This window comes from Conger conger, chromosome 18 (genome assembly GCF_963514075.1).
Source record: "Conger conger chromosome 18, fConCon1.1, whole genome shotgun sequence".
NCBI lineage: Eukaryota > Metazoa > Chordata > Actinopteri > Anguilliformes > Congridae > Conger > Conger conger.
In genome coordinates, this window is record NC_083777.1 from 23,183,417 (window position 1) to 23,211,065 (window position 27,649).

General features: G+C 45.2%; 2 protein-coding genes across 6 annotated transcripts in view; one reads left to right on the forward strand and one right to left on the reverse strand.

Annotated features, from left to right (window-relative positions):
* Nucleotides 1-34: 34 nt before the first annotated feature.
* On the reverse strand, nt 35-7,746 carry aifm2 (apoptosis inducing factor mitochondria associated 2). 5 transcript variants are annotated; one of them, XM_061228046.1, is made up of 9 exons: nt 7,492-7,746; nt 6,711-6,898; nt 6,461-6,576; nt 5,872-5,991; nt 5,619-5,711; nt 4,858-4,966; nt 4,191-4,343; nt 2,464-2,664; nt 35-767 (listed from the first exon to the last, which is right to left on the reverse strand). In XM_061228046.1, the coding sequence occupies exons 2-9, from the start codon at nt 6,880-6,882 to the stop codon at nt 616-618; spliced, it is 1,116 nt and encodes a 371-aa protein (XP_061084030.1). In that variant the 5' UTR covers nt 6,883-6,898; nt 7,492-7,746; the 3' UTR covers nt 35-615. The 5 variants fall into 5 exon arrangements, with proteins under 5 accessions (XP_061084030.1, XP_061084029.1, XP_061084032.1 ...); XM_061228045.1 differs by having other exon boundaries at nt 6,711-6,903; XM_061228048.1 differs by having other exon boundaries at nt 7,450-7,493.
* Nucleotides 7,747-10,220: 2,474 nt separating this feature from the next.
* Nucleotides 10,221-27,649, forward strand: part of ninl (ninein-like) — a 34,887-nt gene continuing 17,458 nt past the window's right edge. Inside the window, exons 1-9 of the mRNA XM_061228772.1 lie at nt 10,221-10,439; nt 12,078-12,285; nt 12,804-12,900; nt 16,206-16,408; nt 21,884-21,950; nt 22,102-22,301; nt 24,053-24,208; nt 26,175-26,342; nt 27,097-27,233. Coding sequence (XP_061084756.1) covers nt 12,103-12,285; nt 12,804-12,900; nt 16,206-16,408; nt 21,884-21,950; nt 22,102-22,301; nt 24,053-24,208; nt 26,175-26,342; nt 27,097-27,233 — 1,211 coding nt within the window. The 5' untranslated portion in view covers nt 10,221-10,439; nt 12,078-12,102. The remainder of the gene's footprint in view (nt 10,440-12,077; nt 12,286-12,803; nt 12,901-16,205; nt 16,409-21,883; nt 21,951-22,101; nt 22,302-24,052; nt 24,209-26,174; nt 26,343-27,096; nt 27,234-27,649) is intronic.

The window sequence follows — 27,649 nt, forward strand, 5'->3', positions numbered from 1 at the left end:
ATTACAGGCATGCTGAATAAAGTAGAAATACAGGAACTTTAAAAATTGATTTATTTTAAGATGTTCTAGATGCGCGCGCGTGCACACACTCGACAGTTTGACAAATGCAAGCGCTAACATCGTAAATTCATGATTCTCATCTGGTCCAGTCTGACCGTACGAGATGTTTTGTCATTGTGAATTTAATTAAATTATTTTTTTTGCCAACCAAATGAAACTTGAAATGAAATCTGCAAAGAGAACAACCCTAAAGTAAGGCATTTGGCAGTTTAACTTCTCAAATAAAAGGACTACTAGATGAGAAAATCCAAGAAATTGGGCAATACAGAATGTAATGTAAAACAAATCTAGCAAAATATTGGTGCAGAGCACCAAGAGTCCAAGGCAGGGCTTTCCTGAACCTGTAGGTTTTCACTCCCGCCTTAAAGCACACCTTCAAAAGATCTCGTCGGGCTGCTAACCGGTAGAATCCGATGTGCCGATTTGGGGTTGAAATGAAAACCTGCAGGGTGGTAGATCTCCAGGATCTGGGGCAATGCGTGAAACGATGTGGAGTTAAATCTCTGACCAGTCGCTGGCGGTGCGATCTCAGGACCGCGCGCGGTCCCCTGCCTCTCACGGTGCGGTCTGGCCCATCTCCCTCCAGCTCTTCCACAGCAGCAGACCTCTGCTCTTACCCAGAGTGACCAGGCAGCGGGGCAGCTGCACCCCCCCGAACTGCCCCACCCCGTCATCCCGCCCCATGGCCAGCAGCATGGTCACTGCCCCTGCGGAGGAACGCAGAGACGGGCCCGTGTCGTTAGAGCAGGGGTGCACAAACACTTACTTTCATTTTAGTTTTCATTATAGATTACACTGGTTCAGTCCTCTGCACCCCTGCGATAGCGATACAAAAACAAACACAGAACCACACACACACACACATTACAGCTGCAAACTCGAAGCACGTCAGCCGGATTGAAAAGCAGAGGTCTGCGGGTTCAGTAAGACTGCCACTGGAATGACGGCTGTGTGTATGTATGCTATGCAGGAAGCACAGAGACTGCCAACATTCCCATTTGAATGCCAAAAGTGGCATTGTTCTCGCAATCAGTGAAGGCTGACGAACTGACCTGTTAAACAGGGCTTTTTAATGCAAGAAAGTTGCACATTCTGCAATGGTGAAAATGGGCAGATAACAGGAAATGTTCCACTGGGCCCTTACTCTGTATAGCAATTGTCCAAGAAAGGATCCAGGTTCAATTCCCAGTAAGGCCAGTAAACTGCCAGTTCACCCATGGGAAATCCACTTAAGCTGAACTGTGCCAGAACATAGCTTACGTTTACATACTTTGTAAACAATGTAGTGTCGGTTTACAAATGTACAGATGGCAATACGCATGTGAAACAGACTGAAGCAGCCACTCGTGTATCTGCTGAAAGGAATGTTTCCATACCTGGAGGCCACTCCGCTGTGTATGTGTACGTATGATTCTTTGGGCAGATAACATTCTGTGTGGAAGTGCCTTTCTGGAATCCAGAGAACCACACTGTGGACTTACACCACCTGTCATGCAAGGGGAGGGGGGAAGCTTGGGCGTAGTTTCCCTGTGACAGAGACGTACTGCGAGAGGAATGAGGTGACAAAGGGGTGGGGCGGGTGTGAGTGGTAGATACTGGCTCGTGTGAACTAATAACTGAGACCTGTTGCAGTTCAAGCAAGCTGAAAACTACGGGTCCAATACCACCGACAGTATTATGACACATAAAATTGGTAAATAAAATGCTTATATAGTTATTATGTACACTCAGGGAACACTTTTAGGTATTTATAAGACTTATTTTTTACTTCTGCTGCTGTTGCCTATCCACTTGAAGTTTTGACACGTTGTGTGTTCAGAGATGCTCTTCTGCGCACCACTGTTGTAATGTGTAGTTATTTTCGTTACTGTCACCTTCTTGTCAACTTTTACCAGTCTGGCCATTCTCCTCTGACCTCTCTCATTAACATGGCGTTTTTGCCCACAGAACTGCTGCTCACTGGATGTTTTTGGTTTTTCACACCATTCTCTGCAAACACTAGAGACTGTTGTGCATGTTTCTGAGATACTCAAACCACTCTGTCTGACACCAATAATCATTCCATGGTCAAAGTCACTGAGATCACATTTCTTCCCCATTCCAACATTTGGTCTGAAAAACAGCTGAACCTTGTGACGACGTCTGCACACATTTAGTTGCTGCCGCATGATTGGCTGATTAAATATTTGCATTAACATGCTGGTGTACATGTCTACCTAATAAAGTGGTCAGTGAGTGTATACTTATTCCTGAAGGCAGTCAGACTGCAGATTCAGGTTGGCGATGATGATGATGAGGAGTGTGGGACGATGCAGAGTCCTTGGAGAGGAAGGGGGCGTGGGAATGGGACAGTTCAGTGTGGTAACTGAGTTTGAGGATACAGTGTAGATTAGACTCTCTCACCCGTCCTGTAGGAGGTCGGGGCCTTGCCCGAGAGGCTGTTGACGATGTTGGTGACGGCCACACCGGCGTGTAGGCCGGCATGGTACGCCATTTTGGGCTCGTTGAGGTCTGCGCAGTCGCCCACGGCGTATATGTTCTCAAAGCCCTCCACCTGCAGCTGCGGGTTTACCTTCAGCGCGCCGTTTTTAGCCAGGGAACCACCTGTAACGTTGACACACACCCAAATGTTGACATGTAGAGACAGACACACACACACACACCCATACATACACACAGTTCAAGCAGGTACACGTTCCACCACACACGCGCACACACACACACACACACCCCCACACACACACAGTTCAAGCATGTACACGTACCCAAACACACACTCATGCAAGCACAGCACACACCTGCCCACACATAGTTTAACAATGAATCACAATTAAGGACACACAACAAACACAGTAGCTTCAATGAGTGATTAGGAATTTACATGGAACATGTAATCAGTATAAAACTGAAACTGCAAACTCTCAACAACATGACCTAACCACCTAAAAACAACACCCACCCGTCCATCATGGAGGTATGGCGGGGTGTGACCACCCCGGATACCTAACACACCCCTGACGGATGGGGAATGTGAGGAATTTCCGGTGGATGGCTCTGAATGACGCATGCACCAGTTCTGAACTGAACTTGGGCTTTGTCTGCAATGACAGTTGATAAAAAGAATACGTCATTCACTGCTGCAGGGTGAATGTCTGTCCTCCTGGTGGAGATGTGTTAGGTAAATGCAGCTCAAACTAAAGTATGCACTGGAGATGTGTTTGAAATGCACAACCAGTAGACATGACTAGCCGATATTAAATTGCACACTATCATTTTCATTATTAGCCTATTATGCATAGACAGATTATTGAGATTTATTACAGCAAGTGAGCGGTTCCTATCTTATAGACTTTTAAGGACACCAGGGAGAAGAAATTGTGTCATTGTGAATTGGGAAGGACATATTAGTTCTTTGTGCAAGCCACCAACTAGCTAGTCTAACTATAATAATGTTAGCATATAATAATGTAAAGAAAACTTTTTGTTGTTGACAGTTTAAGCTCAGGTAAGATGACTAATCACATTGTTAAGGCTCTTTTCAAAACAATTGCGAACACAATGAAGTAAATGTGAGTGAAACATGATTTCTGCACCAGTAGTAATTCTAGCTTACATTCCTAAAAGATACAATGCATTTCAATAGCCACAACCTGAACTAATAGCTATCTGACCAAGCAACAAGTATTCAACCCATTGTCTTAAATTCATCAGACCTCTTTGCCATGCTTTATAATTGAGGGGAACTATCTGTGCTGAACTAAAAGACCTGCTGACATAAAAAAAAACATGGCAGGGGGTATAAAAAGAGGAGGGAGCCATTGGCCCTCTGTTCCCCTGGTCTTCAGACTGATTTTGAAAGCTATGAAATGTCTCCCCCTGGTGGATAAAGGGGCAGTAACAACAGTAGGAGCAGAGAAATTAACAATGCCGGCAAAGCCACAGACTCAAGACGAACAACAACCCTCAGACCAATGGAAGAGAAACAACAACTGCCATGCACACATACACATACACACACATACACATACACACACATACACATACACACACATACACACACATACACACACATACACACACATACACACACATACACACACATACACACACACACACACACATATACATACCCAAAGAAGAGCTGTAGGCAGCACTGTTGACCTTGTTGCCGATGCAGGAGATGACGAGGTCAGCAGTGAGCTCCCTGCCCTTGTCTGTCAGAACTGTCATGTTCTTCCGGGTCACGTTCAACTCCAGGTCAGAAAGGTTTGACACCTTCTGTCCTACAGTGACAGCCAGGGCAGTGATTGGATAGGGCGGAAATCAAGGAGGTAAAATGAGTCCATGGTACTTTCTTTCCCCCAGTGAAGTCTGAAAGGCAGCACCTTTTAGAACTACAAAACTAATCGTGAAGGGTTTCGAAAACTAGCTCGCTCAGTAATGTAGAGCACAGATTGGTTTGAGAAAAATACATTAAAGAAAAGCTGCCTGTGAACAAGTATGTGCATGTAATCTGTAGTTGACTGAGCTGAATCTGCTGTAAAATGTATTACTATGAACACCCCAACAGGCATGGCCAGAAGGCCCAGTGTAGAACAGTGCTCTGACCCTTACCATCCACACGCTTAAGTGTGTCTGAGCTAATGGCCAATGTTCTCAGTGGAGAGGATGAATCCAAGTCTAATTCAGGTGCCAAGGGGTGACGTCACCTTCTGCAGTGCACGTTCAGGTGCTAAACTGCGCTACAGAATGGCAGCACAAGTGACCGTGTGACCAGGTGTGACCAGGTGTGGTTACCTAGCACCAGCTCCACACCCTTCTCCAGCAGCACCTCCTTGGCCTGCTGCCTGACGCTGGGCAGCAGCTCAGGGTCGGCCAGGGCGATGTGAGAGTGGACCAGGAACACCTGGAGACCCACAGAGAGGGAAGGAGAGAGAGAGGCAGAGGGAGAGAGAGAGAGAGAGAGGAGCAGGGGGAGAGAGAGAGAGGGAGAGAGGTAGGGAGATAGGGGGAGAGAGAGAGAGAGAGAGGGAGGGAGGGAGAGAGAGGCAGGGGGAGAGAGAGAGAGCGAGAGAGAGGTTGGGGTGGATTAGCCAGCTCTCCCAAAGCACAGGTAGTCTTCTCTAAGGAATTACTTATTCAAATCATTTTGCATCCCAAAGCTGTTCACTCTGCTGGGTTCATATCAGTTAATAAAAAACGAAGCAGTGGATCAATCCACAAAACATGTTGAACCCCCCCACCTGGTTCGATCTCACAGACATGGTTCCTCCGTGATACAGCATAAGTCATTGCCTGTAGGCGTTTTGCATAAACACTTAAGGGGTGCTGAGCTGTGGCACACTCCGGAAATGACACCTTTTCATAAATTTACACAAAGCACCAAGGCCTTCCTCCGCAACACCACTGCCTGCTGCTTTTTTTCTTTTCTACCATTTTTGTTTTACTTTTATTTGTAAAAAATCTAAACAATGTAATTTAATTAAATATCGATAGCTCAAGTATGAAAGGAATTGAATAAAAACGCTGAGTTTGGGTGTGTATTTACAGGTCCAGACCTGTTTATCAGGGTAATCCGTCTTGATCTCAGCTGCCATCTCCACTCCTGTTGATCCACCGCCAATGACAGCCACTGAACTGGCTTCCTGGATCTGGACAAACAAGCACACCCACCCACCCACCCACACACACTCAGTTGCTATAGTAGCCGCTGTTGGCACACAGGTATGGTGCGCAGGTATAATATTGAGACATAAAGCACAATTACAATCGCAGTGTGTGAACAGGAGACTGCCATCCCACGAGACTCACCTCCTTCACCAGGTCTTCATACTTCTGAACGGCAGAGCGGTGGTCTGCGACGGCGTTGAACTTCCCAGGAAAAGGCCCGTCCGTGCCAGTGCTCAGGATCAGATGGGAGTAATGGATTTCCTGTACGGGACCTCAGTGTGATGATAAACCCAGACTACTGCCCCTGCCCGTGCATCCTGTGTTTATGTTGGCATGATAATCATGTTACCGATTTATCTGCACTATTCCAACCATTTTCCAAGAGTTCAATTCGGTCTACCAAGGATTTAGACTAAAGGATCCACGACAAGGCTGTTTGCGCAAAAAAAATTTCCTCATGTTCAGTCAAGTTTTCGTCAACTGTTGACCATTGCGTGATTACAAAAGGCAAAAAGGCTTGTTATTGTTGGGGTTTAGTTTTCAGTGAAGTGTGTAGTAACAATTTGCAAAATCTGTTTTATAAATACATTTTAATTTGATAAGATTCATTCACAACATTGGCCTGTCAAGTTCCACAGTGTCGTCAGTATTTGTTCTGGTGTCAAAACAGAAATGTGCTTGTTAAATTAAAAGTGCATGCATGCCAGCACCTGATTTGACAGGTCTGTACCTCTCCTCCATCCAGAATCACCACCTGGGCCCTGGGGTCTACTTGCACTACGCGGCCCTGGCGGAAACTCGCCCCAAATGTCTCCTGGAAGGGTATGAACGTCTGCTGGGCAAAACCTGCCAAAACCGCACAATATGTTTCGGGAGACGAGCTCCTGCACACCATGAATAATAACATAACATAACGGCGGATAAGAATAATCAGTATTAATAATGGATGCGGGTGCGGTCTAGGGAACACCGAAACTCACCGCTTTGGACGGAAGCCCGTAACGCCGCCACGTTGTGATGAAACGCGTCCCGGAGATCGACCAGGGTGAACGGGATGCGGTGAGATTTGAGCTGCTGCCCAGCCGCGATGCCGCCAAAGCCTCCGCCAACAATGACGACATGCACATTGTCCACAGACAGCTGACCTCCCATCTCACGGCTCTTCGCTCTATTCTGAAAACACATCAGTAGAAAAAACAGAGTGTGTGTGTGTGTGTGTGTGTGTGTGTGTGTGTGTGTGTGTGTTTCACATATATATCCAATATTGTTTTTGACAGCACCATTTTTGATACAAATGCAAATATATAGAATTACCTATACAATTCCTGATAGGCTACTGCTTCATCGTGAGTTTAGTTTACAAAACATTATTATAGAGGACCCGCTTTAATCATAGGGGTAGGTGCAGTCTGCTTCCATTGGAAAAACATTTAATATTTAGTTTATTGCGTTCCTTGAATATCGATAAATTTGGAGAATATTTCCGGTAGGGGAAAACCTGTTCTTCAACAAGTGACTAAAAATTGCATGAGATTTACGTATTTAGCCACTTAAACGACTAAACTCATTTAATGACACTGGGCATTTCGAAAACACAAGGAACAACCGAGATTCCGCGTATCTCTCGCTTTCATGCGCTATACCATTGATGTCCTCCTGCACACATTTTTCAGAGTGACCATGGGTTGAAAGACTTTCTTCGTAGTCAAGACAACTTACTTTACTTACGACCGTTAAATTTGATCTGCAGTCTTTACTTACCCTCCTTAAAGAGTGGCCTTTCCGAGTCGGTCCAACGTGATTCTTATAGAGCTTATGGTGTGACCACCACTATTCGTTCGGCTGTAACGTAAAGCTTAGCGGATTTCTCGTTCCCTCCATTATTATAAACCAGGCTATTCTTCGCCCACGCACGCTCAAAAAATGCTAATCATATTTAAATGATGGCTGTAGCCAGTGCTTCACCTGTGACATAATTTGCCTCTGTCCCACTTCTGAATCATATCAAGGCTAGAGTTCAGACTTCAGTTCTCGAGAGAACCTCCTCGATTGATGTTGTCATTACTGCCCTCTTGTGGATTTTAACGGAACTTATGATATTCAAACATCTTTTCATTCGTAATGGGATATAATATATGCGCAAGTCGAAATAACCATATATGACCCTGAAGGCCATAGTTCGCATTGTGGCATAATTGCTTTCTATGTTTTATACCTGTCTTAAAAATATTATTATCCTCCAATTTCTCAATACCACTATAAAGGCGTTTACAGTACAATATTCTGGATTAAGTTGAAGGTTAAAACCTTCAGATTGAATGGTGAAGTCTGATGCTTTAGCTACATGCTGAGTCATCACCTAACATACCAGGTACACAGTGCCAAGTGTCTGCGTGCACATCTGTTCTGAGATTACTTATCTGCACAGTTGTGTAACTTAAGCTCTTCTAAGAACATTTGGACTTAGTGTGTGCAAGCGATTGTTTCAGGGGTCTACATTTAGCCGTGGTATTAGATTAGATGTCCAAAACCGTGCTCAGGCATACCGGCTAGGCCTCTTCACAGATGAAGTCATTCCCACACTTTCAGCCTTGCTCGACCAGCCCAACTGCTGCCCATGGAATGCCCATCCAGGTCCTCTGTCTCCGCATCAATCAGGTACGACTGTGTGCCGAGTCATTATGATCTGAATCAACATGAACATTTATCGTCAGAGCATGTAATTTTTTTCTTTGGGGAAATTAGCATGTGTCACTCTTTTTGGGTTGGTCAGCACTGTGTAGGAGGGTGCTATTTCAGACCGATGGCACATCAGCCAGGTTTCATTCTGTGGGTCAAAGGTCACATTCAAAGAGGTGTTGGACAGGATCCTCTTCATTAGCACGGTCCAGCTATCTTCTTATTTTTTTATCACACTGGGGCAAACAGAGGAAAAGGCGGCCTTGGGATAGTGACTGTATCTGTGGCTGTATGCTTCTGGTAGTTACTTGACCTTCGGTGGGCAGATGGCCACTGAATTCCTTACTTGTTTCCTCTCTGTCTTAAGAAAGGGAACTCACAGACATGGGGAGATGTTCTATCTTTGAACAGTAAAGAAATATAGACCCAGTGTATGTCACTGCAGCTTCCCATTTTCTATACAATTAAGTCACAGTGTGTGGCAGGATCTCAAAGAGGGCAGAGGTGGAATGATTATTATTCATTATTGGAGGAAAAAGTGAGTCAGGCATGAAGACAAGCTCTGCAAGTACAGTTCCATAAATAGCCTCTAATTTCTGACAACTGTGATTTGTAGTGTAGTTCCATTCGCTTACCAAATGCCCCCGTATTTATATTTACATCCATTAAATGTGTATCCACTTCCTGAATCTAGACCTGAAATGAAGCAAGCCGGGATTCACCAAGTAGGCTAATGCCAACCTCAGTCATGGTGTTCATGTATGTGGTGGTGCACCACGTCCGGTCAGGGACTACAGCTGTTATTGTCCATCTCATATTCATAATATTACATACAGTATTGGGGAGTAGTTTCACTCACATTTTGCAGCAATTTGCTGGTAGTTCTTGTACATGCAAATTTGTATTGTGGTTATAGTCATTCATTCTTGTCATTTTGAAGTATAGGTATTACCAACTACTTTTGGCCTTCACATATTTTTTTCAACCCCCTTTCACTAAATACCACCTCTCTCTTTTCCCTATAATCCTGATGGTGAGAAGCACTGTGCCAATGGTTAACTGGCAATTGTCACACATTGCTGGTTGTCCTTGTGTGCAAAATGAAGGCACTGCTCATCATGTCTGTGAAATTATATATTTTACAAAGTTTACATTTTTTAGGTAATTGTAGTTTTGGAAACATGTCTCCTTCGGGTAGCTTTGCAAAACTTTCAGTGTGAAGTAACTGGTAGTTTGTTTGTCCAACTATACTTTCAGAGTACACACTGAGAGAGTTATTTGGCTTGTTTCTGGAGAGGAACCCTTTTTAGTTCTTTATGGAACCCTCTATAATATGTGTGATGTGTGAAAGCTCCCAGACAAAGAACCATTTGCCAGATAAAGAACTCTTTCACGAAATAGAATTCTTCTATGGAATTACAGGGCTCCTATTGGATACATTTTTTTCTGACATTGTTGTTTCCCCAACACTGATTATATGTACTGTAATGTTTTGACTCAGACCTTTCAGGAGTAGAGGGCCTGTGTGAACTGGTTTCCAACGTTAGTCTTTTTCTTTATTTGGACATTTACAGTGGACAATGTTTTTTTTTTTCATCTCTAAAATGAGCAAACTAATATCATATACGAGGAACTGCTATAACTGTAACACAGTCTTTCTGAAAAAACACCCAACCGCCTATCCAGTACTATCCAGCAGGGGCTACGAAGTGTGAACTGTAGCCAGAGGCGTCTTCCCTCCCTCAGCATCACTGGATGATTGGCAGCGCTTTCAGGACCGCCCCGTACCAACCACTGCGAGATAGGACCAAATGCGCTGGAGAGCTCACGGTACAGTGTCCCGCACAATATAGCGGGAGACCTAAATGCTTTTGGTAACTTCTACAAAATGTGAAGGAAACTGAGCTCATCCGTTAACGGAAACCAATTCTGGAATGCCCCCAGCATTTGAGTTAACGATGCGACAACATTCACGCATTTGGAAACGACAGTGAGTTTTGACTCGAAGCGGCGGCGTGGACAACCGAACGGTGAGATGCAAAAAGCATTATGTTACATTGCGTGCCATAGCTATCCTTTAGCCAAGGTTCATTACATTGTGCATCGATTCGTTTAACAAGTAGTAGATGAACCTGCTATATTTAACGAACGAGCTTTCATACAGTTAGATCATTTGTATCTGTGGACTGTCTGGAAAGTTTGTTTCCTTATTCTGTCTGGTCTTTTGTTTCGCAATGGTTGGGTCTCCGTTCCCATGGTGAAGCGTACAGGACTGACGCTTGCAAGTACTTCGGGGTAGTCGTGAAAATAGCTCTCTTTTCCTGTGCATGTGGCAGGGATTGTGAATTGAAGGGTTAGCACCTATAAATAGAAACGTTATTTTTACGTTCTTGTGCCGTTGTTTGTTAAGCCATTGGCTGTATTAACTTTAGTGAAACCATCGTTTTAACATGTGTGATAACAGCCTATATTTTTCAGTTTACGACGCAAATCGAAAAGGGGCAATAGTCTATTCCTATGTGCATCAGCATTTTAACACAACCTCAGTTATTCCTGGATAGGCTACATATCAACTCAAACGGCCGTGCTCTTGTTAGTGTAGCCTAGTTCTGTACACAGTAGCATTGTAGGCTAACAGTTACTGTGTAATAGATTGGCTTATATTCAGTACATAAGATAGGCATACATTAAAGTGATACACTTTTAAACAATATGTATTTTACAGTTTGCTAATTCTGAATGTGGATGTGTGTTTTATATAGCCCAATTGTTATGGAGTTGCTTCTGCCAGCCTATAGCACAGAATAGACGTTTTCCTGATTACAGTAGCCTAATGTGAAAACAATCACTTGTTTCTGCTTGTGGAATAGCATATAGCAAGAAAATTGGCAGGAAAACCGCTAAACTCGATTACAAACAAGATAATTGCACTTCTCTTGTTGAGCAAATTAAATACGACCAAATTTTCCTGGGCTGAGATTATTCTCTGTCTCAGTGCAGGAGGGACTGAACAGGTGAGATGACGAATTAGCCGTAAACAAGTCTATCATAACAATAACTAACAGCTGGCAACAAACCTTTGCACATAGCCAACATGGAAGTTAAAGTTTTTTTCTTAGTTATATTTTAACATTGCACAACAATTCTAACTTATTATAAATTATAAGTACATACAATTTGTTTTTATAGGACATCTTCTGAATTCACCGCCCAAATTACGGTCACATATAAAGGTCAACAGAGTGAATCGCGACGCTTGCACTCTTCTGCGTCAAATATAAACTACCGTTTTCCCGGCTTCGGCCTTTGCAGTTAACGGCGACATAGTTCCCGTGTTACGTAACTGCTGCCGGAATTGAAAAACCGACGTTGGAATTTAATGCCAGACTGTCGGCTCGTGCAGATGTTTTTGGCTTTGGGTCCCTCTGTGGAATGCTAACGGCTCAACTGAGAGCAAGGGATAGGTGGGCACTATTTTCACTGCACTGTTTTCAATGTCTGAAGTAATATCCTGGATTGGAAGCTGTGTGTGTGTGTGTGTGTGTGTGTGTAAGAGTGGTAAGGAAACGAAAGGGCACTCACAGACAGCAATAATAACGGACCCATCTCATTTCTCTCTCTCTCTCTCTCTCTCTCTCTCTCTCTCTCTCTCTCTCTCACTCTCTCAGGAGTGGCTGTGCAGCATGCTGTGGGATGGATGAGGAGGAGCAGAATCGCTATGTGGTCCAGCTGAAGGAGGAATTCGACAGCTGCGACACCACGGGCACCGGCTACTTGGACAAGGAGGAGCTGACTGCTCTGTGCAACAAGCTACACCTGGAAGGCCACCTCCCATTGCTACTTGGCACCCTGCTAGGACCCCACCACTATTCCCGGGTAAGCGAAAGAGACCCCCCTCCCCCACCCCGCAACCCCCCCATCTGTCAAACATGACCTGCATCTTAGCTCTTGCTGCTGGCTGTGTTTGGGGAGGGAGGGACGAGCTGTTGTGTTGATTGGTCAGTTCAAAGTTTCAGGCTTACTTTTACATGTGCAGTAATGTTATGATTATGTGAAAGGTTATGCCAGTTGCATATATTATAGTGGTGTATCCAAACTCAAATACCCTGTTCTGAAATGTACAGGTAAGGTGTTCCATACTAAAAATCTTCTCAAATATGACATACTGCTTCCTGTATTTTCTGAAGCAGTTCAGGCCATAAAGGTACAAGTGCCCCACCGTGGGTCATAACCTGCAGTCCCCATGTTACAAACCCAGCTCCTTTAGTATACCACCTAGCATACCACTTTATACAAAGGGGTCTCCCCAAACTTACATTAGGACTTGACCATTATACTGCACTGTCGGCCCACAAACTCTCCATGTAACTTGTGTCATTGTGATTGGTTGGCAGGTCAATTTTGAGGAGTTTAAGGAGGGCTTTGTGGCTGTTCTCTCCCGCTCTCTGGACCTGAGCACGTCCGAGGAGGAGACCAGCTACCTGGAGCCAGGTACTATTCCAGAATTACAGGGTAGCCCAGTGAATTTCACTGTAAAAAATAACATGCAGCTTGCAGTTGCTCCGCATTGTATATCAGGTTACAGCTTGGAATTGAATGGTGCTTTCAGGGAAAGTGTTGGAATGATGCTGGAATAATGTGCTGTGTGCTGCTGGAAGGTTTGTAGTTTCTCACTCCAAGCACAATACACACAACGTGAACAAGCCCAAATGTGCAAAAAGCTTTGCACGTCCAGCCGAGTACACAAATGGGTATCATTTTCATAGAAGTCCCCCTTTGCTCTCTTTAAGATGTTGGTGTTGAGGCCATATGGTTTTTGAATCAAAGGTTTGCAGTTTTATCATCTCGTTCCTCAAGACGGGAACCCACTGTGAACGCAGACTGTAGAACGTGTGTATTAAATAAAACCTTATGGAGACGCAGTCAGTTTAAATAACGGTTTACTCCAACGATAAAAGTAACAATGTGCAGATCCGTAAACATCTTTGGTTATTGCTGGTCCCCGTGCCTGTATGGTCGAGCAGTCAATGTGACAGTTTAAAACAAATTCCCCCGTTTATGTAATAAGAGTAAAGCAGTGGTTCCCAAACTTGGTTCTGGGGACGCTCTGTGTGTTCTGGTTTTTGTCACAACCAATTTCTTGATTGATTTTGTTGAAAATGTGTTTAAGCGCTGTAATTTTGTCCTCAAATATAATTGAACATGGTGCAGGCTTTGCTTGTTTCCATTGATTTAAATTAATAATTTTCTACAAATGGTTTTTATTTCTGTGACCATGTGTCTACTTTTTGAGCAGTTACAGCAGTACAGTATTTCACCTGCCAGTCTAAATTAAAAATGTTAACTCCATCTGAAGGTACCATGTAGCATGTATATAGCATGTTACAGAGAATGAAAGCAGTCGCTGGTTTGAGTGATTAAATGTCCTGTGGTGTGAATGTGGAGCATTTAGTTTTCATATTGTGCATAACTATTCCTGACATAATGTGGGTTTTAGAGGCTAAATCTGTCTTCAGTAGACATGATGCGTCTCATTAAAAATATTAGGAGCTTTTTACGATTCAGACATTGCCAAAAATGGTTGGAACAAAAACCAGCAGATGCAGCAGATCCCCAGAACTGATTTTGGGAACCACTGAAGTAAAGTGAGTTTTCCCAACCAAACAAAGCAGAGTCTGCTTTTGGTTTTACAACTTACAACTTTTTATTTGGTTGTTTTTGGCTGAATGTTTTGGAAAGTTGATTGGAAGTTTTGAGCTGGACATATACTCATGCTGTCCTTGAATTTGTTATCATTTTAATACCAGTGTGAAACAAGAGGTTGGTGGTGGGTGCACACAAGATTTCTAACAAAGGTATTAATTAAAAAATAAAAATAAAAGCTACATTAAGCCACCTCAGCTGAGGCTATAAGAAACACTACTGAAATCGGTTTTGCTGGTTTTGTATTTGGACTTCCACAATCACCTTACATTTTTTTTCTGGAAAAAAAAACAACTAGCAAGTGGTTTTGTTGTGTTCTCTTGTGGAATTCATACTGCTGCTCAGAGCAAGGACAAGAGGGAATCTACTGCAACAGGCATAATGCCCCATTCACATGGTGTAAACCAAGCTTGGAGAATTATTTTAAGGTTAATTTTAATCCGCTCCATATGGAAAGGTTAATGTTGGTGGAATTTTGGCGATTACACATATTTTCTCAGCATTAGTTAGCTTGTCATTCTTGAGGTAACTGCACCCGTGCTCGTGTGCAGTTTTGAGAGTGCTATGATATCGGCAACTTGCAAGTATTCTTTGAAAAGCACTAATGACAATATGTACAATGAGGCATTCAGACGACGGGGGTTTCATAAAGTAGTTACCGGTGATCAAAATTCTCATCAAGTTTAGTTACTTATTTGCGTTCCCTGCCCTTTGGGCAGAAGAAACCGCTTCTTGGTCGGTTAAACATTAAAACTACCCAACATAGTACTTTGCTTGAATGACTTTCACATTAGCCCTTGGTCGGGACAACATTGTTCAAATGCCTTTCTGTTGGTAATATTGTACGGCTGTGGTCATCTAGCCTTTGGAAAATGAGGTGCTGTCAGGACAAAATACAATACAATTGCAAAGTAAGAGTACCAAGAGTACGAACCCTGTCAATTAAAGTGTCCCATCATGCTTTAGTCCAAAGGCATATCAAAGGATTTTGGTGGTCTATTTTCAGGAATGTGCTTCTGAGCTAAAAAGCTAAAGCACTGAACCACAAATGGCTCTTGGTCAGAAAAGCCTTCTACTTTAGTTTTGGATGTGGGTGTGACCTCCATTAATGTGCAATCTCAAGAAAACATATTTTGGCTACATTATGAAAACACTTTAGACATCTGCTTTTCATGACGAAGTTCAAAGTTCAAGAAGTGCCAAATGATCCAGGTTCAGAATCTGATGCCACGCAACATATACAGGAAAATATTAATGTAGAGTGTTTCAGAAATACTTAGAAAAGTTAAGAATATATTTTTAAATTCTGCATATAAATGTGATGATATTATAGGTATACAGTGAAATGCACACAGTACACCACAAGTGAAGCAAAAGATCAACCGTCTCAATCATCTCAATAACCTGAATAATCTCTGGATGGTAACTGTCCACAGATCGATCTGTTGTGACCAGCTGTGTGTGTTTATAAGGGATAAATGACGGATTCAGAGGATTTGCAGGTTTGAATTTAGGGTGAGACACTGCAATTTTACCTTTGGCTAAGATACACAGTTATATGCTGGCTGTATAAATGAGGAAGAATGGAAAGAATACAGAGTCCACCAGCTTTTAATGGGAAATGCCAAAGTCAGCCTATTCCTGGTGAAATATTAATTTAAGGTAGGACTGCCCTACCCTGTTCCTGGAGATCTCGCATCCTGTAGGTTTTCATTTCAAACCTAATTAGGCGCAAATGATCCTAAGTAGCAGCTCACCAAGATCTTTAGCTGTTGAACAAGGAGTGCTTTGTTAGGGTTGGAGTGAAACCCTACACGATGGTAGATTGTAGTAGTACTAATTTAGTAGTAGTATTTATTTTGGTCCTTATTAACAATTTTACAGAATGAATGCACATAGAAATAATGAATAACAATAATGACTGAAAAAGTGTAAGCTGAACCTTTAGCTTATTATACCTACCCTTTTTATCTCCATTAACAGTTGGGCAGCCTTGATTTAAGCCGTATATGCATGTACATTTTTGTTGAATTTCCGACACAACAGCGGTGTCAATCTACCCATTTTGTGTTTGTCCCGGTCTCCTCGTCCAGTGGTACCGGAGGAGGTGAAGCCCAAATTTGTGAAGGGGACGAAGCGCTACGGCCGGCGGTCCCGTCCAGACGGGCCGGACTCCGAGCTGACCGGCGATTCGGAAGAGACGCCCCCGTTCCGGCCGGACCAGGCCGAGCCGTTTCCCGCCGGCGGCGTCAGGAGGGCCAAGCTCAGGCGCTCCACTTCACTGGAGAGCGTCGAGGTCAGTGCCGTGGGGAACGCCGTCCCTGTGTTCGTCGCCCGGGTCCGTGCTTGGACGCCCGATTGGGATAGGGTTCATTATTTATAGTCATTTACTGCCTCCAAAGAGTCAATACTAATTAGCTGAGGGGTGCTAACTGCAGACCCACCAATCCATCAAAGTCCTGATTTCATCAAATGAGCCGAGCCGATGTTCAAGCACAAAACACGTAAACACAGGGCCTGGTTGTTTGGAGCTCTTGGAGGCTCTCATTGAAAGTCACTTTCGGCCTTGTCCTGTTCTTTTCCCCAGCCATTCAAGCATAATATTTAAAAAGACATTCCAAAGATATTAAAATATGTATTGTAAGTTGTCTAGGGAAATGTTGAGCGTGTTGTGGTTTAGCAGTCCTTGAAGCTCTTGTGTGTGTGTGTGTGTGTGTGTGTGAGTGTATGTGTGTGTATGAGCTTTTGTTGTGTGTGTGTGAGAGTTCTTCTATGTGTCTGTGTGAGTGTGTGTGAGCCTTTGTTGTGCATGTGCGTGCGCGTGTGTGTTGGTATATGCCTCTGCGTGGGTGGAGTGTGGCAGAGAGAGGGGGATTCACATACTTTCACATCTGCAGCAGTGAGCTTTCTGTGGGAGGGGCTCTGGGTGCAGTTAGAGTGGGGGGCGGGGCTGGCTTCCAGAGGCTGGGCTGCCTCCTTCCTCCTGTTACAGCAGATCAAAGCTAGCCTTCCCTGCAGGACAAAGACACAGGCAGACCTGGGGAAGGAGGGGAGGAGGGGCGTCTGTCCTCAGGTCTCCCCTATTCTGCTGTGAATGAAAGGGGGTCCACGGTGCCAGCGTGGGGGGCAGGGGGAGAGGGCACTTAAACCCCAGCACAGGAAACCTGGGTCCCCCAGGGCTGAGGAAGTTTAAACAGTGCCTTGCGTCTGGGCCGAGTTCACTCACCTGTGAGTCACAGTCTGGCCCAGATGGGTTTTTTAAGGCTGCCTGCGAGATCAAACCCTTTCCAGCCCAGCGCTGCCAGAATTGCCTTTTCTGTTTTTCTTTTTTTTTTCTTAGCCAGAATTGCTTCTGGACTGACTTGCGGGCTTGGAAACCAGCTGGAATCTGTCCGTTCTTTGTGAAAATGAGACGGACTCATTCCTGAGCTGAAACAGTTTTGTATTTCCTTTGAATCCCATTTGTTGTAAGATGCCACTTGGCAGTTTTTTTTTTCAGTACAGGGATGGGGTGGGGGAGGAGGGTTTTTCCAAAATGCGTGATTGCAGTGGTTTCTGTTTCGAATGAAACGGACATGTGATATGAGGGTCTGGCCGTTTTTGGCAGACACATTAGCCTGGAATGTTGAAATGAGTCTGCTACCCTGCTCCGTACCCCTGCTGTTGGAGCCAGAACTTTCACCAGACACTGAGCTTTGGAGAACAGAGAGGTGGCAGAGACAGGAAGAAACCAGCACTGGACTTCCTGTGTGGCCATGGTCGCCTGTCTCTATGGTTTCCTATTGAGAGTGAACAGCTGTAACCCAACTGCAACTGCCCCCTGGGGGGTAGAACTGCAGCTGCCCCAGACTGGGCGGGGGGAAGAGGGGTGTCCTCTGATCAGGGTTTTGGCAGTACTTCAGCCAATTTACAATTGAAATCTGTAAAATGTGTGTTTTATTGTGTGTGAAATGTGCCTATTTGACAATGGATTGAGATCTGTCTGGCACCAATTGGCTTGTGTGTGTGTGCATGTTTGCACATATGTGCGTGTGTGTGTGTGTGCGTATTGTTTTGAAATGATGCCTTTCAGCCACTGAAGAACTATGTTGATAAAGTGAGAAAAATGGACAGAAGGAATCTCTGTTTGTGTTTATGTCAGTGCAGCTGCTTCACAAAGGCTGTGGTCCAAAGGTCAGCTCACCATGGATTTCACATTGATTTGCACTTCATATAGCTATCAGCATGGTGCTATTGTTCATGGAACAAGTACATGGATTTTACAGTTGAGGCGGTGAACTGGAAACTCCAGAGTGGGACTGTATGGTGCCCTTGAGCCAAAGGGTTATCTCAACCCCTTCAGTAACACCACAGATGGAGAGCTCCAAGGTCTAGATCTCCAAAATGGCCGGAGATCAAGAAATAAAGCACCGTACAGTTACGCAAAGCTGGGGTCGGTTTTAATTTATTTTGTTCGCCACCACTTCGCACACATGCCTCGTTTTAGAAGCCCATCCGTTCATCCTAGATTTGATTTTGTCTGTGAAATGTTTCGAGCGTTTACATAACCGCCCCGTTGCCTGGGAGATTAGGCCTTACTTAAAGCCACGCTGGCTATCGTCACGCAACGCTACCGGATCCCAGCGCTCTTTTCCCATTGGGTGCCCGGGAAAAAGCCCTTTTCCAACCGGTAAGCTCTTGAATAGTTAACGTTTGTAGCAGTTTAAGTGTTACGTAAGGGGCTTTAATATTCTATGGATTTCAACCCCGGGTCGGACAGAAGTGTACCATTAGCAGGCTGGCGGTTGTTAGGTGTTCGTTTGGATCGCTCCACTCGATCCTGCTGCTCGGACCACAGGGAAGGCAGTCGGTCTGCGGAGCGTCAGGGCCAGAGGAGGGAGAAGCTCTTCTGCGCTGAAGCTCTGTGCTGTGAACATGAACATATCCTGTTGTAATTCTCCTGGGAGCCTCTCCATGATGTGAATTATTGAACCGGCCCTAATTAATATTGCATGGAGTTTATTTTGTGCTTGTTCTGTGCGGCCCTGCTCACTGAAGTGCTGGGGTTCTGTCTCTCACAGTCTGCTCTGTTTGGACTGGTGCTTCACACAGGCAGGAATACATTCATATTTTTTGCGTTTAGTAGCTATGAATATTCACTGGCGATTTAAATTTAATAACTCCTATGTCTTAAGGTGAGTTGAGGGTCAGGTTCTATCACTGATATGTTTGTTAGTGTTCTTCAATAATTATACTGTAACATGTCTCAGAACGGACTTTGTGAAGTGACCCAATAAAAATACAATTATTCATTATTGTTATTTATACTTTCATTGAAAGTAATCCTCATAAGTTCCCTGTCATCACTATAACAACACAGATACGAATGACACTAATTAGCATTACAATAATAATAATCTGAAAAGCGGTGCACTGTTCTTGAATGAGAGGACAAGCATTTTGGTGGCGGGGTTTTCCAAAAAATGTAATAATGGCAGCTGAAATGCATCATGGGGGCTGTTACGTAACGCTGTTCAATATTTAAATCCAGTGACGTCCTAGGAAAAGCAATGGCAGCCTGTGGTGTAGTATTTAACACTCACTGCTGGATGCTCAGTGTCTAACTCTTTAGAGTACAATCAATAATTAAAGCTTAGACATTTCATAATGGCACACCATGACATAACGGAGTATAAATGTGTGCGTGTATATAAGTCGGTCAAATTCACTTACATTCAGTGTTTTTAAGGGCTGATTTCATAACCTTTACTATTGGCCTCATTGGTAGTCTCTTTAAAGTGCCTGCTTTGCACTTTCTAAATTGACAGAACTGCCTTTTTACGGAGAGGTACAAGACCTCCTTAATGCTGTCGACCTGAATATCAACATAGATGCTGGCCAATGATTTTTGATGGACATCTTGAGGTATACATTTCATTTACATTAATATTTATATACACGCAGGTCTAATTATGTGAAATCTTGATTCTCAACAAGAGACTTGTGTCCAGGTCGGTGGTAGAGAATGCTCAATTCAGTTGGCAGCCTCTCGCACGTCCTCTCTTCCACCACTAGAGGGAGCTTTAGGATAATAGAATGCAGCTCAACCGCCATAGACCTGACATCAGCCTGAGAGCTCATTGGACCACAGCGAACGGCTGAACTAAGACCAATGTGGACGCATCATTCTGAATACCTGTGGAAGCTGTCGCGTTTTAAAAGTCTCCGTTGAGATGGCCGGTCTTGCGCTCAGCTCTCGGCTGCGGGAAGCATGTGCATGCCTGGGGCGGAGAGCGTCATTACACGCTTAAGCATGCGGCGGACACATGTGGATTAGGCCGTAAGCCCCAGTGCGTGGGAGCGCGGAGCTACGTGCCGCGGAGGAGCCGGGATTAGGCCCGCAATCACAGTCTCCCGCTTGTTCTGACCCGGCCAGGCGGACGTAATGGAGGCAGGGTGGAATTCCTCCTGCCTGTGGCATTGTTCCCCCTGCAGCAGCAGCAGCCTCATGTGCGCAGACATGCAGACATGTGAAAAAAAACACACACACATACACCACACACACATACACACATACACACAGTTACACATACACATACGCATACACACATATAAACTTACACACATGCGCATACGCACACATTCACACACATGCACATATGCAAACACACACACACATACACACACACACACAGTTACACATACACATAGGCATACACACACATACATTTACACACGTGGAAAAAAAAACATGTACGTGTACACACACACACAGACACAAACACACATGCGCATACGCACACATTCACACACATGCACATATGCAAACACATACGCATACACACACATAAACTTACACACATACACATACGCACACACACACATACGCGTACACACACAAACACATACGCACATGCGCATACGCACACACACGTATGTATACACACACATACATTTTCACACATGTGAAATAACCACACGCACACGTACTTACACTCGCGTTACTGTATGTGGTTTAATGGGACTGTGAGATTGAGCCCTCACCATAGGCTGCGTGTTCCAAACACGGCCGAGCACAGTTTTTCGTGAACATCACCGTCTGTGCTCAGATGCTCTCGGGGGTTAAGGAAATCCACGTGGTGTTGGGGTTTGTAAACAGCTGTGAGTTTGTGCTCAGGTCAGGGCGAGGGGTGGGGACGGTAAATCGGGGACGTAGGTTACATAAACCCCGCCGCCACAGCTCCCTGTGGCTGGAGGCCTGTGGCATGAGCTCCAACCCTGGATCCACAGCACCGGCGTGAACGCAGAGTGAAGAGCGTTCAGTAGCGGAGAGGATTGAAATGCTTTTTAACGTGGAGGTTATGCACTGGTACAGGTGTAAGACCTACAGAGATGCTGGGGAACCCCTGATTGTGTGCTGAACACCAGGGTACCTCTGAGGCTGGTGAGGATGTCCTGTGTGTATGTGGGGGGGGTTTGTGTTCTCTGAGGGTATGGAGGGTGTTCTCTGCGGGGGTTGGTGTTCTCTGAGGGTATGGAGGGTGTTCTCTGGGGGGGTTGGTGTTCTCTGAGGGTACAGAGGGTGTTCTCTGGGGGGGTTGGTGTTCTCTAAGGGGGGGTTGGTGTTCTCTGGTGGGGTTGGTGTTCTCTGAGGGTATGGAGGGTGTTCTCTGGGGGGGTTGGTGTTCTCTGGGGGTATGGAGGGTGTTCTCTGGGGGGGTTGGTGTTCTCTGAGGGTATGGTGGGGGTTCTCTAAGGGTATGGCTCTGACACGTTCCTCTCCCTCTTTCAGAGCCTGAAGTCTGACGAGGAGACAGGAAGCACCAAGGACGGCCCTCACCAGACCTTCGAGGCTCAAGGTGAGTACGAGCTGGCACAGAACTGCAGGACTATGTCCCACTCACATGTGACAGTGACCGTATGCTCTCATCGATGATCACCCAAGATGTTTCAGTAGAAACTCAGTACGGTGATGTCCCACCCCTGACCTGCCCCCTCCGTGTGTCCCAGGCCAGCTGAAGCGATGGAAGCGGGACTCCGTGGAAACGCCCCGCCCCTCCCCGGTCCCGCGGCCCAACGCCCCGGAGGCAGGGGGCGGGCAGAGGCAGGCGGGGTGGGAGGAGCTCAGCGTGGGCGATGACGGCTTCCTCACCCGGCCGGAGCTGTCCGCCGTGTGCCAGAGCCTCGGCCTGCAGGACCTGGGCACTGAGGTAGGCCTCGCTGAGGTACAGTAGACCTCCCTGCAGCAGGGCGGTCTTCCAGAGCCTCGGCCTGGGAGTTGGGCACTGAGGTAGGCCTCGCTGAGGTACAGTAGACCTCCCTGCAGCAGGGCGGTCTTCCAGAGCCTCGGCCTGGGAGCTGGGCACTGAGGTAGGCCTCACTGAGGTCTATCCAGAGCAATGTGCACTTGTTTGTATGTCGCTCTGGATAAGTGTGTATGCTAAATGACTATAATGTAATGTAATGAGGTAGAGTAGGCCTCACTACAGCAGGGCAGTCTGGCGGTCTGGAGCGGGGTTGGTCAGGTCCTCTCCCGCAGGGCCGGTGTACAGGCAGGTTTTTTTGCTGCTAATTAATCAACCTAATTAGCTTATTGGCTGAATACACTAGCGCTGGTATAACCATATATCAGACCACAGTAATATACGCAAGACTAGTCCTCATTTTTCAAAAATGTCAATACATAAAAGGGCTACGGCAATTGAGAACAAAAGTTGGCACGAAATTCAGAAACGGATACTACCCTTCTTGCCTGCCCCAGGCTCGGACCATTGTGTCGAGCTGCTGGGTTTATATGAAACCCAGCTCTGAAAGTAAAAACTACTGTTCTTTATTTGGAAACCTTCAGTTACGCATTTACTTCCTGTGGGCACAAGAATTGGAGTGGTTTGTTTTCATATCCAAAAGAAAATGTGCACATACTGCATGCTTTAAGGCAGGGCTGACCAGCCCTGTTCCTGGAGGAACACAGTCCTGCGGTATGTTTTCACTCCAGCCCTAACTAAGCGCACCTCATTCAACAGCTAGAGATCCGGCTAAGCTGCTAATTAAGAGAGTCGGGAGTCCCAAATTAGCGTTGAAATTAAAACCTACAAGATAGCAAGTCTCCAGAACAGAACAGAGATGGGCAGCCCTGCTTCAAAGTGTAAGATGGGAGTTAAAACATGGAAAAGAAGACTACCTTCAAAAAACCCCAAATGCTAATAAGAAACAGATGATTTCTAACTGCACCATTGCAAAATACTCTAAGGTCACACTATTGTCACTGTTGCCACACTATTGTCGTCACTGGTTTTGTAATCTATGTAGTCATACTACTGGTATTTGATTATTCACGGGCCAGTCTTTTGGGTGTTTGACCATATTTACATTTTATAGTTTATAATCATTTGAACCATCTGAACAGTAATGCAATTGTGTGTTTTGACAAAGTGCATATCAGTACTTTTTCCAATTCAATTGCTCTGGCATATTAATAGAACACAATTTAGTTTCATCCATCACGGAGGAAAGATATTTATTTTTCTTAACAATGTTAAAGATTAAATGATATTAGCCAGACTGGAGGCCTACCGCAGATGCAGCAAGCATTTACTGCTAATGCAAAGTTGGCTCAAGAGCTTATAATGTGGTTTCACTGTGTCATAGCAATGCTGAGTAAGTGGTATGTGTATGTGTGTGTGTGTGCGTGTGTGTCTGTGTGTGTGTGTGTGTGTGTGTGTGTGTGTCTGTGTGTGTGTATATGTGTGTGTCTGTGTGTGTGTGTGTGTGTGTGTTTGTGTGTGTGTGTCTGTGTGTGTGTATTTGTGTGCGCGTGTGTTGTATGTGTGTGTGTGTGCGTGTGTGTCTGTGTGTGTGTGCGTGTGGGTGTGTGTGTGTGTGTTTGCGTGTGTCTGTGTGTGTCTGTGTGTGTGTGTTTGCATGTGTGTGTGTATGTGTGTTGGGGTGTGTGTGTGTGTAGGAGCTGGACACTCTCTTCAAGAGGCTGGATAAGGACAAGCATGGGAGGGTGAGCGTGAGAGAGGTCCAGAAGAGCCTGTTCAAGCACGGACCTGTCCCCACCCCCACCTCCTCCTCCACTCCCATCCGCCTTCTCCCCCAGCGATCCCTCACGCAGGTCAGACACCGACCCGCAATCCCACCGCAACACCACTTCCCCCTACATCAGGCACACAGAGAAACACACACAAGCAAATCACCTTTAGGAGGCATGTACAATTATCTTGTCAAATTAAGTTTACAGTGGATAATCTTACAGCTGAAGGCCTGGTGCACCACAGGAGTGAAGTCTAGAGCCTGCAATTAAAGCACAGATTCTGACACGCGGTCTCAAATTGTATACTTGTGTACTTATAAGATTGTACTTACAAGTGCACTAAAAAGTCAACTACTTAGAACATCCACAAGTATTCCATTTGAGACAAGGCTTCGTCTTATTACAGTCGATGCTTTTGTCCAAAGTGAAATACAGGATTAAGAATGCAAACATTTATTTTTATTAGGTATTTATTAGACTAATTGGTTTTCTGCTGCTGTAACCTATCCACTTAGAGGTTTGACACGTTGTATGTTCAGAGATGCTCTTCTGCACACCACTGTTGTAATGCATGCATTATTTGCGTTGCTGTCACCTTCGACCAGTCTGGCCCTTCTCATCTGACCTCTCTCATTAACAACGCAAAAAACAAAACAAAAAATAAATTATAAGTCTCCTAGCTTCTTCTTCTTTGGTATTCTGTGCACTTTTTAGACTGTTGGACATGAGAGTTAAACCTAAATTCTGTGTAGAATCCATGAATCCATGAACCGAGGTATAGGTTGAAGAATCTGGGAGAAAAAGATTTCTGGGATTTATGACACTTCAAACTTTGCCAAAAATAATGATTTTCTGTACTTTAAAATTAAATAAAGTCACTTTAGAAGCTCTGCAAGGTGATTGATTGATTAACTGTCCAATGAGAGGAAGGAGCACGCCCTGTCTATGGTGGCCAATCAGTTTATGTTTGTCAAGCAGACACCAATTAACTAATTGGCTGATGAGGGGGTGGAGCAAACTCCAGCCTTCCGCATTCCCTGTGAGGTTACTACTCTCTGGCTTGCATACAGACAGACAGACCTCCAAACGCAGAGTCAGGACAATGTACTGCACCTCTAGCCTAATGCCGGCCTGTGGCCTCTTAGCCTGGGGCGTGAGGAACAATGTCAGCCCTTTTTCATCAGGAAAGCTCTCCTCCCCACAGGTAAATCCCCTCATCCCCAAGTAGAGTTTGTCAGCTAGAACACGATCCACATCAACACTGTTTGTCCTTCCTTGAGCATGACCTTCAGTCTAAACTGTTCACAACATTTCTCTGAATTGTGCAGCTGTGTTTGGCTGGTAGATATGCTGGAGGTGCACTTGTTTACCACTGTTGTACCCAGTTGTCCTTGTGGCAGCCATTGTATAATATTGCTCTGTAGACAGACTTCCTGTACAGCAGCGTGTAGTCTTATGAATTGACTTGCAGCGTTTTTCTCACCCTGATCGTAGCCCTGGTTCCTGTGATAGACTGAGGCGATTCTGTAAACTTGAGTCCATGTGTCGCTGCAATAGGAGGCAGAGCTCCAGACACTGTGGGCCCTCGCTAGGCCAAATGCTGCTCAAGCACTCACCACCCCGCTGCCTGATCCAGAGATATCTCTCTATTCATGTTCCCTGGCCTGAGCAGCTCATCACACACAGGGGAACCCTGAATCTGGGCTAAGCTGGATTATGCATTATGGCACCAAATGCGTTTATTAGTTGAGCAAGAAAAAATTTAATTCCTTCTCTCAAAGCTCTTGGAATTGTTTGATTACACAATGTGGGGGACCAGCTGAGCAAGAAATGCACATTGAACAGTAACAGAGTGAGTGAGAGAGAGAGAGCCTAAGGAACTCCGAGCACAAGAGACTAGTGTGTCCTAGCAGGAACATTGTGTAGCTTAGCCGTGTGGTAGCCCCAGTCCCCGCTGTTTTGAGCATCCGGACCGGGGTGCCGGCCCCCTCCCCACCCCCGGACCCGGACGCTGACCATGGCCCGTGTTCTCTCCGCCGATCCCCAGGCCTTCGAGGACAGCTCCGTGCGCTCCACCTCCCCCTCCATCCTGTCGCCCACCGTGGGCCAGCGCCTCCTGACCCGGCTGGACGACGGGTCCGGCTTCACCAGCGCCGACCGGATCATCACCACCTGGAGCGACGAGGGCATCCGCAACAGCAGGGACATCCTGCAGGTGAGCTCCCCGGGGTGGTCCTGTGAACCCGATTAAACCAACACCGTTTATGTAACCTGACCGCACGGAAAGGTTCTGTAACACACCTCAATTTTTCCATACAGTACGCTCAACTGAACTCTCCTTTTTTATAAAGAGGTGGGGGTTTAGAGTTTATTGTAGTTCTTGTGCAGTCGTGGTTACGCAAGTATTTGCAGTGGCCTTGAAACACCGATTGCCTTGTCTGGCTTGTTGCTTGAAGGAGGCTAGTGCGGCCCCTTGTGGTGGACTCTGGTGTGGCGAGGGTTTGAAATATTCAGAGCAGCACTGAAGTGCTTTGATGTGTGAGGAATTGGAGAAGATGTGCAGGGATGTTCCCTCACAGTTGAAGGATATTAATACTGCATAACTCGTCATGGTTGTGTTAAATATTCAATTTTAATAGAAACTAGTTTTGTTGTGTTATTAGAAATAAGCTAACGTGTGTCTTACTTTGGCAGTGTTTTGACTTTGCTTTTGTAGTTTGTCAGTGATCTTATTTTATGCATTTTTTTCCTTTGTCCTGCTTCCTTTGTTTCCATTGAGACCCGGGTGTATTACTGTGTACATGTGTGGGGTCATTTGTATTTCAATTAATTCACTTCAGTCCAAGAATGGAAAACTCTGGCATATGATCGTGTATGTGCACACGTGTGTTTATGTGCCTACCTGCATGTGTGTGTGTGTGCTGAGGAAGTCTAAGCAGTGCAGTGACCCCTCTCTCTGTCTCTCTCAGACACTGGACTTCTCGCTGGACGAGAAGGTCAGTCTGGCCGAGCTCACCCTGGCTCTGGACAACGAGCTGCTGGTCAGTGGGAACGGGATCCACCAGGCCGCCCTCATCTCCTACAAGAACGAGATCCAGTTCCTGCAGTAGGTCTTCAACCGAACACAACCCGTCCCAAACCCTATCCCACTCACTCGGTCCCCCCCTCCAGGGCTGAACAGGCAGGTTGTTTCTGTAGGCTTTTCAAGCTGACCTCCATTCGCAACTGCCATTTCATTATAGAAAATATAAAACCCTAATTCTGTCTGAAAACAGCCATTTATTAGTTCAGTTAAGTCTCTACCTCTACCTGATCTACCAGGTAAGACCTGTGTGCTTTATTTTGATCAGTTCTATCAGAAATTAAACTTGTGGCTTTAGCTTGTGGTTAGAAAAAGTATGGAATCTGAATAGTAAGAATTAATATTTTAAAAAAATAATATGATTTTTTTCAGGCAAAATACAACACAAGTCTCTTAGATCAGGGGAGCTAGATCTTTACCACAGACTCTGTAAAGACCCT